A 14,665-nucleotide genomic window follows, 5' to 3' on the forward strand; every position below is an offset into this window, starting at 1 on the left:
TTCACATCTGAGTGGAACTTTAGTCGTGACACAAGATCTGTGATCCTTGCATGCCTGTTTAATACTGATTTGAATGTGCAGATAGGGCCATAATCATACAATATGGTTTTATCTGTCCTCTGTCCCATGGTTGACCACTAATGCTTTAAAAAAAGAACCTAATTGTTGAAATGTTCAGTGTAATCTGAAATAAATGTTTATGATTCTGTTATTACAGGGATTTATCAGAAGTTGTTGTGCATTCAGCGGATGCATTTGCACCTGTGGCTTATCTTCGACTATTAAAATTGCACTTAGAAGATAAGGCAAGTACCGCATTCCAGTTTTAATATACTTATATTAATAATATTTATTTTTAAATCTGTTCTGTCTCGTTTCCGAGACTCAGAGCAGATAACAGTGATTTAAAAACAGACACACAAAATGTCCAAATGGGATCTGGGGGGCGGGGGGGGGGGGAGACAGATAAAAGGCAATACTGCCAAAGCTCCATTCCTTACCAATTTAAATCCTGGCCACCACAGTACACCCCAAATGTAATGGTATTTCAGCATTTCAAAGTTGATGAGCCTCCAAGAGAAGACAGAGGAACATTAGTTGGACAGTTATCTATGTCTGTGCTCTTGCTGTTCATATTTAGTGTGTATAATTTAGGCAATACTTCTATATTACCTTGCAGATGATGGATGGGGAACCTCAGGCTCTCCAGGTGTTGCTAGACTATAGCTGTCATCATCCCTGAGCATTGGCCATGCTGGCTGGGGCTGGTGGAAGTTGCAGTCCAACAATATATGGAGGACCACAGACTCTCCACCCTTTGTCTATAGTGATAACAGAGATGCGTTAGGCCCAAACTGTTAAGTTCTAAACCCATGCTCCAAAAAGGATACAGAGACATCATGCTGATGATCCACTGCCATCTACTTGCCTTTTTAATTATTTGAGAAATGTATGGACCTCTTTTCAAACACACGTTTCACAAAGTGGGTCACAACAAATATATATATATCAACCAAAAATCATAATACAATTTTGAAACCCAATAAAACCAACCATTTCATTGCATTTCAAACAGCACAAAATGACAATATTCAGCAACACATAGCCCTTAAATGCAGCAGTGAAACAGTAGGTCTTTAAGGCGCCTTTTAAAGGTATCGGGGGATGCAGCCTCTCAAAGAGTACTAACAAATTATTGATGGAAGTCTGAATCTGGCAAGGATTTTCACAAAGGGATCACCCAAACACAGACACACTGAAAACCCCCGTTTGTGAATGGTATTTTTGTACATTTTTTAAGGCGCAAGTCTCAAATACATACAACAAAGAATAAAAATTTCAACAGGGACTCTTAGCTGGCTTGAAAACTTTATGGGAGAGGGATTTAAGTCAAAAATAAACAAAACCCAATTGTTAGATAATATGGTTCTCTAAAACAATATGGCCTGTTCTCTAATTTATATATTTTAATTGCTGCTATATCTACTGTCCCTGTTATACCGAATTGCTAATTTAAATGTATCCCTATTGTGTTTCATGACTTCCTTGATTTTGTATGTGAGCTGGAATTGGTCTGTGACTGAAATAATAAATTCATTCATTCAATATGGCCTGTTTCAGCTTACATTACGGAAAATACTTTTAAAACAAGGCATAGGTAGTATAGGACCCATGTGAAACCTATGACAGAAAATCAGCCAAACTTCTGGCATGATTGTGGTTTTCAGGCACATAGATCTCTGGTGGGCCTGTCCATTTGTCTCTGTTTTGATAGGAGGCCTGTGAGAAAATTACTGCAGTGTTCAAGGAAAAGGTAGGCTTCCCCTGCCCTATGATTGTATTTATTACCACTCTTTGAACAATCAAACCTAGATCTAAAATTGAAAGAACTCTTAGTTTTCTTAAAAGCAGCTACATGACCATCAATAATGAAACAGTGGAAAACACTGAATTGTTTAAATCTTAATTTATGGAATTGCAGTCTTTCAGTAGCTGAAAAATTAACACATCAAGCATGGAATCTTCTGAAAACCTTTATGGAATATAGAAAATGTATATTTTCCAATTGTCATACAAACCATGTATATTCTCTTTCATCAGAAAAGCTGCAAGACTTTATTCTATATTCTATTAATACCTTTAGTCTTGAGCTGGGTGGCTCAACTTGTAAGATATACAGTTTCATTGGCTGTGGAATGACATTTTGACTTGTGTTATCTTTGTGCATATTTTATACTTCAGTTAAAAAAGTAACCCAAAAAAATAGGCTAGCATTGAATAAAACACACCGTTTAAGTCATAACTTTTTAAAAATTGCCAGAGTATATCTTCTTCTTGGTGATCTCCCGTAACTGAATAAGATTGTCATCTGTGAACACGGTCTTAATTCTGGATCCACACGTCCTTCCACAGTGGGGAAGTTTGGCTAGGCTCATATTTGTAGCTTCGAGAACTTTGAGAACACTGTCCAACCAACACTGTCTCCCTACACGATGTGTAAAATTTTTCGGAGACACCGTTGATGGAATCTTTCAAGGAGTTGGAGATATTAAACTAAAACGATGAAGTGAGAAAACAATAGTTTTGTTAAGAACCTCAAAAGTGTCCTTTCTATCTTCTGTTCCTGTGATCAAGTTATGTTCTTCAGCAATATTGATCTAACAGTAATGATACCTGTGAAGCATTGTGCTCCCATGCCAGAAGTGCTTTGCGAATGTATACGTCTGTAAGCTAAACCAGACAATAATAATAAAAATTATGTTAACATTTTCAGGGTTGGTGTCTTCCCTCGCCGCCCCCAGCTTCTCATGGCACAAATGGGATCCACTGTAGAAAGAAAAATAATAGCAGAAATGGTATCATGCTGTCTTGTAGCCTGTTTAGAAATATTTACTGTGGCTATTTAGTTCCATGTGTTTATAATTACTATGATATAATTGACACAAACAAAATATGAAGCAAAAAGCTTTGCACCTCAGATGCTCAGGTTGTGTATCAATTAATGTAGGATTATATAACAAGGATTCATAGTACACAGAAGCTAAATATATACTTCCCAAGATACACAGTAAGCTGCTAATACTTTCGTTGAGAGACAAATAATTTGCTTACAGACTGATCCTGTGCTCTGATACAGTCTGTTCAGGGATCTTTACTGCAAACTCAGGAGATTTCATTGGCACAGTAGAGCAGAACTTAGCTGTAGTGTCTAATAATACAACTGACCCCATTTATTGTTGGCATTAAGGGAAGCTTGCTGTTTTGGAAAGTGAATTGGAAGGAAGCCAGCAGTCTTACAGAATGAGTGGTAGCTTCAGAAGTTGAAGCATTAAAAGCACAATACACTTTTACATGTATTGATGGAATTTGTATCTCAAAACCCAGTTAGAGGAAGAACACTTTTCTATGAACGACTGTTAGGTTGAGAGGACCCTTAACTCCTTCTGTGCTTCTATTTTCCCTCTCAAAATATCCTCCAACCATCTCCCCCCACTCCTGAGGAATATCCCCGAGTATTAAACAGCCTGCTGGAGTAACAGTGAAAACCACAATAGGGCGCATTTAGGTGCAGGGAAATTGAGTCTCTACAGACCTTCCAGTGAGTTTGCCACTAGCGTTCTTCACAGGTCTTTGTGTTAAATGCTTCTTTGTGCTAAAACATTTTGGTTTGGGGGTTTTTGTACGTGATACTCAAACACCATTAATGATCACAGCTGGTTTTGTGTTTCGTTTAAAAATATTGACTTTTCAAGAGTATATAGGCATATGCCATAGTAGGTCTTATCTCAGAAAGCACTGCTGTACATTCATCAAAAAGAGACATAATTCTTTATTTTTAGAATTCTGCTTCCTAGCACCATGTTCCCCATTCTCAAATGTGCCATTTTAGTACACACCTTGTTTGACGAGGATTTTTTTCCGCAGAGCAAAGCCTTAAAATATTACTGTGAGACTGAAAATTATGCCAGTCGGCTATGTGAAGTGAAACCAAATAAGCTGAATAAGAGAACACTCTCGGAGAGGGGAGAGAAAGTGGAAATATATTAATATTTCTTAGGGGCACTGACTTTATTGCTCATGGCAAACTTGATGCTAAAATGCTCCATACATCACTACAATGTGACAGGCTAGGGAAAATGAAAAACACAAAGCTTTACATAAATCAGGCAAAAAATCATATTAAAATGCATAACATTTTATATAAGAATCAAGATTTTACTTTTATCTATTCAGAAGCTCTTTCCTCCTTCTTATGTAGATGTTTAAGATTTTGTTAAAGCCCCACAGTTTCAAGCAGTTTTATAGCAAATCATTTTTCAAATTCATTGTAGACAAAGCTGTCACATTCTTAAAGAGCTAGCATTTATGGAATTGTAGTTTAGATTTTGGTATATACACTTAATGTCTTGTAGAGTTAAGGAGGAAAATAGTTTGTTTTGTGTTGTGATGGAATCATGGCAAAAGGCATTAAATCTTTCGATTAATTTATTTTCTGTCATACTATAATAAGCTACATTTTCAATAAATTGTAACTATGGAGGGGCATTTGGTTTTTCAAGAGCATAATGCATCAAATGATTTAAGGTTTTAACCCCATAGGACCAGAGAGCTATTCATACTGGCAAGGCAAGCATTTAGTCTTGAGTAATTTCTACTTCTTATTTCTGTGTTTATCCTTCTAAAGCCCTTCAACCAGTTAACGCATTGTAACTCCTGCAAAAGTAAAACATTCATGGTCCCATTCTAAGGCACAGTTAAGCATACTTAAGTAGTATCAGTGGAATTTAAGCCTGCTTAATTGTGCACCAGATCAAGGGCCATTTGAATAGCTTGACTTCTCGGTTTTGTAGTGAAAAGAAAACGGTTGCCTCACAAAAGAAACACATTTCTTGAACAGGAGATTTCCGTGTGGTACTGCACATGCTACCCCAACATCCCATGATCTACACCCTCTGGCTTAGTGTGAAAGTGCTTAGAATTCCATGGGATGTTTTTCTGTTCATTGAGGTAAGGTCAGAGTGGAGTATACAGCGTTGGTGCACATGGGGACATTGGGGCTCTGGTTTGCACCCTGAAGTGGGTTAATATCTTTAAAATGTTGATTCAGAGAATGTTGAACCTCCTCAAACATCAAATAATACTTTTAAGTCGGTTTGTATAGTTTTGTAGTGCTGTATATCCATGTCAGCAAATCCCATTGAGTTCATTGCAGCTTCCTCCCAGATAAGTAGGCATAGGATTACAGCCGAAATTGATATATAAATGATTTCTTTTTCTAAATTGCTAAAATTAGAAGAGAATCCCAATTCCCACCAGTTCTCCCTTCACTGCATGCCGTATCGTCCTCAAGTGCTTCCTATCGATTAGGAATCTTTTATGGGACATGTGGGAGACTAAGAAGAGCCCTTCTTGATCAGACCAGAGGTTCATCTTGTCTAGTGTCCTGTTCCCTCAGAAGCTTATGAGAAGCCCACAAACAGGACATGAGAGCAGTAACAGTCTTCCACTGTTGTCGCATAGCAACTAGTATTCAGATACATGAATACCAGTTCATGACTAGTACCAACTGATAGTACCAACTAGTCATGGCTTCATGACTAGTACCAATTGATAACTTTATCCTCCATGAAAAATTGTCTAAGCCACTTTTAAAGCCATTTACGTGGGTAGCCAACATTACAGCCTGCAGTACCAAATTCCATTGTTTTTCTATGCACAATGTGAAGAAGCCCAACCTTTTTGTGTGTCCTGAATCTCCGCCATTCAGTGTGAGAGGGGGATTTCTCTCTACCCACTTTCTCCACACGTACATGTTTTAAAGCTCATTAGTATTTTCTTTTGCTTTATATCGGAACTAAAAAAGTCCCATACATTATAACCTTTCCACATAGAAGAGTTGCTGCAGCCCCCTGACTATTTTGGCTGCTTCTCTTTTTTTGCAGCTTTTTAAGCTGTGCAGTTTTTGAGATGCAGCAATCAGGACTACCCAGTTTTTGAAGTGTAGTCACACCATAGGTTTACATACATGCAGTTATTGACAGTTATATTTTCCATCCCTTTCCTAATGATCCCCGCCATGGAATCCCCTCTTTTTTTCCACAGCTTCCTCATTGAGTCGACATTTTAATTGAGCTCACCAAATGACCCCAAGATCTTTTCCTCATTAGTCACAACCAGCTCCAATCCTGCCAGTTTATATGTGAAGTGAAGAATTTCTTTTGTCCCAGTGTGCTTGGTTTTACACTGACTTACATTGAATAGCATTCGCCAATTTGTCCTCAGTTTATCGTTTGTAGAGATCTTTTCAGAGATCTTTGTAAGCGTTTATACATCTGAAAACCCAGCTACTACACTGTTCACCTTTTAACTCCAGACATGCTGTAAATTATTTAGAAAGCATTCATCCCAATACAAATTTTTTTTAGGAGACACTTTTTATAACCCTTCATTGTGGGTATTGTCTGTGTATTCCTCTCTTTGCTCCATGTTCTTTAACCAGTTACCGATCCACGAGATTATCTATCCTCTTATTCCATTTGTGCCAAGTTTATTTAGAAACCTTTCGGTAGAATTTACTGGATCATTCCTGTCCACATGCTTACTGACACTCTCATGGAACTCTGAATTTTGGAGCCTAAAAGGTTAGTGAGATAGGACTTACCTTTGCCATCTTCCACAGCAAGACATATTCTCCTTTAGATTCAAACTCGTAGTGAAGTTAATCCATGCAAAACCTGTCACGTAATAAGCAGTATACTATAGTGTATGATAGTACCTATTTGCTATATATATACATGGCTTTTTAAAGATACCCTTCCCATTCATATAGAATGCAGGCACATCCATGCTAATGTTTGTTACATGGGAAACAGATCAACAACCTATCTTTATTATAAGAGATCAGCTGGTGGGCCATATTCAGGCCCTGTAAACCTCCCCCACCCCAGTCTCTACCAACACCAGATTGGGAGCAAAAAGCTTGGGTGGTATTCAGCTAAACAGTTCTGCTAGCACAAGCATTCATCGCTGTGCTATAGTACTCCCTAAATCTGTTCTAGAGGGGCAAGGGAAAATCCACAGTATATTTAGGGAGCCTGTGGAGAGAGAAGAGGGAGGGTATGTTCAGTTGCGCTTGCGCTGGCAGAACTGTTTAGTTGGATACTTCCCCATGTTCCTGGTTTGTCTTGGTGCACAAGAAGATAATCTTCAGTGCACAAAGAACTTTTTATCTCACTGGCTGTCATGGTGATGTTAGGTAGGTAAGCTATATGATGGACAATGTACCAAGGACCTATGCAGTCTCAAATATTTTCAAAGCCGTAAAGAAAACATAAGCATAAGGATAAAGTAGGAAGATATACAAAAGGTAGGCCTGGGCGTATGGAAGGGTAGACCAGAGCACATAGAAACCCCCGGTCACTGGAATCCATTGTCATAATTCATGATAATTCTAATAGAAGTCATATCTGAGCTGACCAGATTAAACAAGAATGGTATTTGTTGAGTGCATTGCATGTTGAGTTCAGTGTTCAAACATGTCATTCTCCTTAGTTATGTTTCGCAGGTGTTAATTTTACATTCTTTCAATTGAATATTTTATAATCACTCCACAGTTTGGGCTAGCATGCCTTAGTATAATAATCAGCTCCTGCTCTCTTCTGCTGTTCTGTAATGCATTTTCTTTAGCTAAATCTCTTAATGTTTAACTACAAAGGCTCACTGGAAATTTGTTTTAGATTGTTTCTGGCAGCACAATGAACCCTTGTGCCTAAGGGAGAATAACATTTTATTCACTGTTCTGGTTTAATACATTACCGCACAACTTCAAGATGCATTTTTGCATAATAATGGAAAAGATTCCTCTACTCTTTCTTTATTAAAAACTTAAGAATGTTATTTTTCCTGCACATTTTATGCGTCTAATACCTTTTTAAAAGTATAGATATTGGCATGTCAAATATGCTTTGTTTTATAGGTATATTATAAACTCTTAATAACATTATTTGTCACCTAACATTCACAGTTGTCCATGGAGGCCTCAGTTTCCTCTTCACTGGAAAACAAGGCCACTGTTGTATGAAGTGTAGCTTCATCAATATTTTACTTTTTTCCTGTAAGAATTTGATATGATATGCCTTGAATATAAAATCTCTTCATCCTTCTCTTTTACAAAAGTTATATTGTGTTTCTATTTCTTGGACACCACAAGCGGTTTCATATATGGCAATTTTACATAGAGTAATTCTTTTTTAAAAAAAAGATTTATACTATCCTTCAATAAAATTCCAGGTCTGACTTACATTTCTGAAACACGTGTTGTTGTTGTTGTTGATGATGTTTAGTCGTTTAGTGACCCCATGGACCAGAGCACGCCAGGCACTCCTGTCTTCCACTGCCTCCCACAGTTTGGTCAAACTCATTTTCGTAGCTTTGAGAACACTGTCCAACCATCTCGTCCTCTGTTATCCCCTTCTCCTTGTGCCCTCAGTCTTTCTCAGCATCAGGGTCCTTTCCAGGGAGTCTTCTCTTCTCATGAGGTGGCCAAAGTATTGGAGCCTCAGCTTGATGATCTGTCCTTCCAGTGAGCACTCAGAGCTGGTATCCTTAAGAATGGATAGGTTTGATCTTCTTGCAGTCCATGGGACTCTCAAGAGTCTCCACCAGCAGCATAATTCAAAAGCATCAATTCTTCAGCAATCAGCCTTCTTTATGGTCCGGCTCTCACTTCCATACATCACTACTGGGAAACCCAAAGCTTTAACTATACAGACGTTTGTTGGCAAGGTGATGACTCTCCTTTTTAAGATGCTGTCTAGGTTTGTCATTGCTTTTCTCCCAAGAAGAAACACATAAAACAACATAAAAACATTGACTTGGAGTTGGAGGGGACCCTGTAGTCCATTTCCCTCAGATCTCTCTTAGTTCAGGTAATCATACAGCCCTCTTTGCTTGCTTACCGTCTGGTGATGGGACAATTATATGGACCATTCTGATATGATTTAGCAAACAAAAAACCTGTGTTTAACTGAAGTAATAATAAAAAAGTTCTGTTACCTGAGCTGGAAATAAGCCACATCAAAATTGCTGTCTAAAAGCAGCATAAGCTGTGCATTTAGGAAGCCTTCAAATCATAGTCATTTGTGTAAGTATTATATCACTGCTGCTTTTCACACTTTATATTGTTGTAATCTCTGTAGGCCTTAATTACAGATGGATTCCCCTTTGCTTGCTTTGGGGGGGGGAGCACTTATTGCTCAAGGAATATAACTATAGAATTCCTGTTGTAACATTTTAATTTTTGAAGTAAATAGTATGGGGGAGGGGGAACCATGTAATTTTGTTGGGAATATTTATGGCATAGTCTTATGTGCTAGAATAGGAGGGAAATCCCATAATTAGCTCTGTCAAGTGAAATATCAGGGTTATTTAGTAAAAAGAGAATCCCTGCTGCAAGGATAACTATTTCATAATGCCCGCTGTCAATAATCCATGGCTGATCATTAGGGCCTACTTTCCCTGAAAGGACATGAACTGGTAACAAACTTAAGCTTTGCTTTACCCTTTTATCACATTCCTGTAAAAACACAAAGACACACGTGGCAACAAATGGTTCAGGAGCTGAATTAATGTGAACTCTTAGGTTCTGCTGCTGCTTTTGTACTAGTTCTTTCAAGGTGATCATATCTTCAAGTGATCACATCCAGTCAGAGATTGCATTATTAATATGATGGCATCATAACATGGTGCAGCCAAGGAGAGGGAAAGTAGTGTTCCTATGCTAATTTTGAATGGGTGAACATACTTGCCCTTCTCCAGCAGCCACGAAATTAAAAGATGCCTGCTACTTGGGAGAAAAGCGATGACAAACCTAGACAGCATCTTAAAAAGCAGAGACATCACCTTGCCAACAAACGTCCATATAGTTAAAGCTATGGTTTTCCCAGTAGTGATGTATGGAAGTGAGAGCTGGACCATAAAGAAGGCTGATCGCCGAAGAATTGATGCTTTTGAATTATGGTGCTGGAGGAGACTCTTGAGAGTCCCATGGATGTCAAGAAGATCAAACCTCTCCATTCTTAAGGAAATCAGCCCTGAGTGCTCACTGGAAGGACAGATCGTGAAGCTGAGGCTCCAATACTTTGGCCACTTCATGAGAAGAGAAGACTCCCTGGAAAAGACCCTGATGCTGGGAAAGATGGAGGGCACAAGGAGAAGGGACGACAGAGGATGAGATGGTTGGATAGTGTTCTCGAAGCTACCAGCATGAGTTTGACCAAACTGTGGGAGGCAGTGGAAGACAGGAGTGCCTGGCGTGCTCTGGTCCATGGGGTCACAAAGAGTTGGACACAACTAAACAACAACAAAACTTGCCCTTCTCAGGGTAGTACTCCAAAATTGCTGGAAGGGAGGGTAGTTTACAAATGTCCATACTCTTTCAGCTCTACTTTTCAGCTATACAAATGTCCATACTCTTTCAGCTCTACTTTCAAACATCCAAGACTGACATTGAATTCTTCTCTCATTTGATTCTCTTTGCGCAGATCATAGAGTCATAGAATTGTCAAGTTGGAAGGGACCGCGAGGGTCAGTTTTTTTGTTCAACCTTCTGCAGTGCAGAAATCTTTTTGTCCAACATGGGACACAAACCCACAACCCTGAGATTATGAGTCTCTTGCTGTACTGGTTGAGCTATCCTGCTACACCGAAAAATGGTGACTTGAACTCTGCAAATTTTCATGGTCAGGCTTAAAGAAGCACAACACAAAATAATGGTCAGAAATTGGATTCTATTGGACCTCCCACCCCTTTCCTTACTTGAGTAACTGCAGAAATAAGGAAGTGGGAATTACCTTTGAAGGGACATAATTTTCTGAGGTTTCTCTTGGAGTCAAGGCCTGTGATATGCAAGTTGTGCTTAATTGTGTATCTCAAGATGGAGATGTGATTCATTAACATTTAATTAATTCAGAAAAACATTTATTTCTATGTAAATTGCAAAGCATATCTTCCAGTTTAATAAATATAGATATACATGCATGTTCATATATATATATATATATATATATATATATATATATATATGGAGAAAATGTTCCTGGTAAACACAAACAAGTCTTATGGACTAAAGAAGCAGAATCCTGCATATAAGACTTGATTTATCTTAATTCCCTAAAACAAGCCCACCCAGCTTCTCAAAGCATGAAATATTCTCTTAATCCCCACTGGATCAAAATACTTAAAAAACTTTTAAATATCACTTTGTAAAAAGCTTTTAAAAAGAAAAGGAATGGGGATTTGCATCTGTTTCCACAAGATAGTTTAAAACCATGACCTTGAGCCATATGCCACCTTCTCCTTTGGTTCAGTGAGAGATTCCAGGCAGCCTGGGATATTTTTCTTAATGTACTTAACACCCTGAGATGTTGGTACATTTCTCATATCACCATAACCATCTTCATAGGGGATCTCATAAATGGCATATATGTGCCAACTGAAAATACGCCTTTACTGATCTTGAAATTCTTTTGCTTGGAAAGGTGTGACATTATATGCTTTTCTTTTGGAACAGGCAAAAGATGAACCCATCATTTTCTCCTTTAAGAAATGAATGCAGCTACACACACACACAAGCTACACACACACACAAGCTACACACACACACTCGTTTGTATTTTTCCTTTGAAAAGACAGAGAAATCTTTCACTCGTTCTCTACTTGATATGGCAAGTCTATTCCCCACCCAAGTAATATCTATCTCATATGTCTGTTCACAGTGCATGAAGCTGCATGTGGTCTCCCTCAAAATGTTGTTTTAACAGGAGAACAGATCAAGGCAGAAAACAAGAAGCAAAGAGATTATCAGAGCCTTTTCCTTCTAACTTCAGAGTTTTATGCTCTGTTCTATTCTGAGAGAACTGCTCAGTGGGAGAAACGCTGTCAGTTTTAGATTTTTGTAACAACAAGCCTCCTCTGCCAAGGAAATGAAGATCTCTGACAAGTTAGACACTGCGGCTGCTAATTATGGTTGTTCTTTTTAAGGTGTACATGAAACTTGAGGCATGTAGCAAAATCAGGTTCTTTATTCCAAGAAGTTTACAGGGACCCAATCCTCAGCGTGCCCGCAACCACATCTCACCATTTTACCCAAAGGTGTGGATATAAGAGAACCATCTACAGCGCATTGTATTTTTCTGTTTTGGCAGAAAGCGAATGGAAATTAAGAGGGCTGTGGCAAGATATCACTCTGTTCCCGCACTAGCGAGGGGGCAAATGATTGGCGAATCATGGCCTTCTATAATAAATCTTCATTAAGAAATACTTCTCAGAAGCGTTTTGTACAATGCTGAGGGCCTGAAGAGAGAATGTAAGAATTCATTTCATATTGTCAGGGCATTGTAAGCATTTGCTTAGTCCTGTGCAGGTAGAAACACAAATATTTCATTGGGGGGGGGGGGAGGAGGAGACTGTTAATGGGCATTCTGCACATGACCTGCTTTGTGTGGAAGTCTCTTAAGGGAAAGAAAAAATTGACCTTGTTCTTGGAAGGAAAGCAATGAGTACAGAGGATCTGGCAGCTCTACCTGTGTTGGCACAGACATGCCAAAGTTGATGAGGATTCTTAGGCCTAATGCTGTTCGAGAGATTTCCACAGGTGGCAGCAGTGACACTGATGGATTTCCTATGCTGCCGGAGCAATTTAGTCCTTAGTTTTTATAAAGGGAACATGGCCACTTGTCCAAAATACTACAGCCTACAGGACCAAAAACTGTTCACTTTCTCTAATTTGGGTTTTTATCCTGACATTACAAAACACCTACAGCCCCGCTAGAATGAAAGTTAGTGTTCTGCCTGTTTAGTTTGGAAAGCCAGTATGGACATACCGGGTAGGGACTTGGGCAAAACAGCGAAAGATTCAGTAACCCAAGTTCCGATGCTGATCCTTAAGGAAGTCGCTGTCTTTCAGTCTAGTCCCCAGTCTTCATTAAACAATCTGTAAAAACAGCAATATGTTTTTAAAGCAATTCAGACATAAAAGTCTACTTTGGGTGCACTTGAGGTCTTGCGTGTTTTTTTAGGCTTCTGCACTTAATGATCAGGCAAAAATAATTGTAAAAAGAATGGTCGTTCTTTATCTCTCAGATATAAAAAGTTGTTTGGTGAACTGTAGACCCTCAATCCAAATATGTATCCTTATTTTAGAGCATGTGCCATTCTGGGTTGGAGATCCATCTAGTCCATCATTCTTTGAAGAAATAACTAGCATCTGACAGGTACTGTGCAGGTCACCATATATTTGCTAGTGGACTATGATCTATATTTCCCCCACCCATGCTGTAAATTTCGGTACTGTGTACTGGATAACTCATTAGGTTGTGAAGATCCGCATCATGCTAGCAGCACTTCCTTAGAGTGAGGAAAAGAAGCCTGAGTCACACTAGAAGAAGAGGAGCAGACAGAGGCGGGTTCTTGTTTTGGTCACTTCACAAAACAGTTTTGTATTTTAGATTAAACAGACCTGCAGTTTGAGTGTTTTAAGGTTGCATTTAAGGTTGCTTTCTTGTCTCCATTACCATGAACATGACGAATGTTCCCATGTGTACTATTGATTTGCATTGCTTTATCTATATAATGATTCTCTGTTAATTGTACTAAGTAAATTAAATCATTACGTTGCACTGTTCACCAAGGTTGCAATCCAGTTTTATGTGTGCAAATCTCATTGATCTCCTGGGGACTTAAGTGTTAGCAACTATATGTGGAAACTCAGTCTCAGTTGCAGGCATTAACATCTTGCCTCCACATCTTGCTCTAAAATGAAATAAAATGCGCTCCATTCCTTTTACCTCGAGATGCTTTGCTTGTCCAAGAGCTTCTCCTTTTGAGGTAATGTGTGCTGCAATATTTATTTCAACCAGGTGCAACCTCTGAGCAAAGCCCTGGCTGTGAGCTGTTCTTGTGAAAAGCAGTTTGAAGAAAACACACGGCCCACGTCAGATGAGCGAAAGGAAGCCGCTTGCATCATCTGGGACACTTCTGGGCCTTCTTCTGTGAAGTCCAGTGAGTTTTCTGCTTCTCCTCAGTCATTAAGGATACATACAATTTCTTTAAGGGATAGCCATGTTAGTGTGTAGCATCAGAACCAACAAAGAGCCTAGTAGCACCTTAAATACTTTCCTGGCAACCAAGGAAGGGATGTTATCGGTGGTGACACTCTGTCTATGGAATATCCACCCTGCAGAGACTTGCCTGGTGCCCACTCTGTGGTTTTTTAGGTGCCAGGTGAATACCTTTTCATTTTTTCAGGCCTTTTCATTTTAATGGAGGAGAGGGCTATCGATGGCTGCTAGCTGCAGTGGCTATATGTACTGCCTCCACAGTTGGCTTTTGAATACAAGTTGCTGGAAACCACAGGAAAAGAGCGTGCTCTTGATCTCGAATCCTGCTTGCGGTTTCCAACAGGTAATTGTCCAGTCACTGTGAGAGCCATTAGCCTGATCCACCAGGCTCTTCTTATGTTCTTAATTATAATGCTACATCTATTTTAGTGTTTCTGGATCTCTGCACTAAGTTATTCCCCTTGCTAGTTTCATGTTGTGTTTCAATTGTTTTCAGTTACTGGTTTTGTGTTGGTTATGGCCTTCTTGATTTATTTACAACTGGTTTG

General features: G+C 39.0%; 1 protein-coding gene across 2 annotated transcripts in view; it reads left to right on the plus strand.

Annotated features, from left to right (window-relative positions):
* Window positions 1–14,665, plus strand: part of DPH6 (diphthamine biosynthesis 6) — a 234,274-nt gene that overhangs the window by 86,233 nt on the left and 133,376 nt on the right. For both annotated transcript variants that reach the window (XM_083452645.1, XM_083452646.1), the window contains exons 8-9: window positions 218–305; window positions 13,917–14,058. In XM_083452645.1, the coding sequence (XP_083308771.1) occupies window positions 218–305; window positions 13,917–14,058 (230 nt within the window). The remainder of the gene's footprint in view (window positions 1–217; window positions 306–13,916; window positions 14,059–14,665) is intronic.

This window comes from Podarcis tiliguerta (assembly GCF_965153285.1).
Source record: "Podarcis tiliguerta genome assembly, chromosome: 1".
Classification (NCBI taxonomy): domain Eukaryota; kingdom Metazoa; phylum Chordata; class Lepidosauria; order Squamata; family Lacertidae; genus Podarcis; species Podarcis tiliguerta.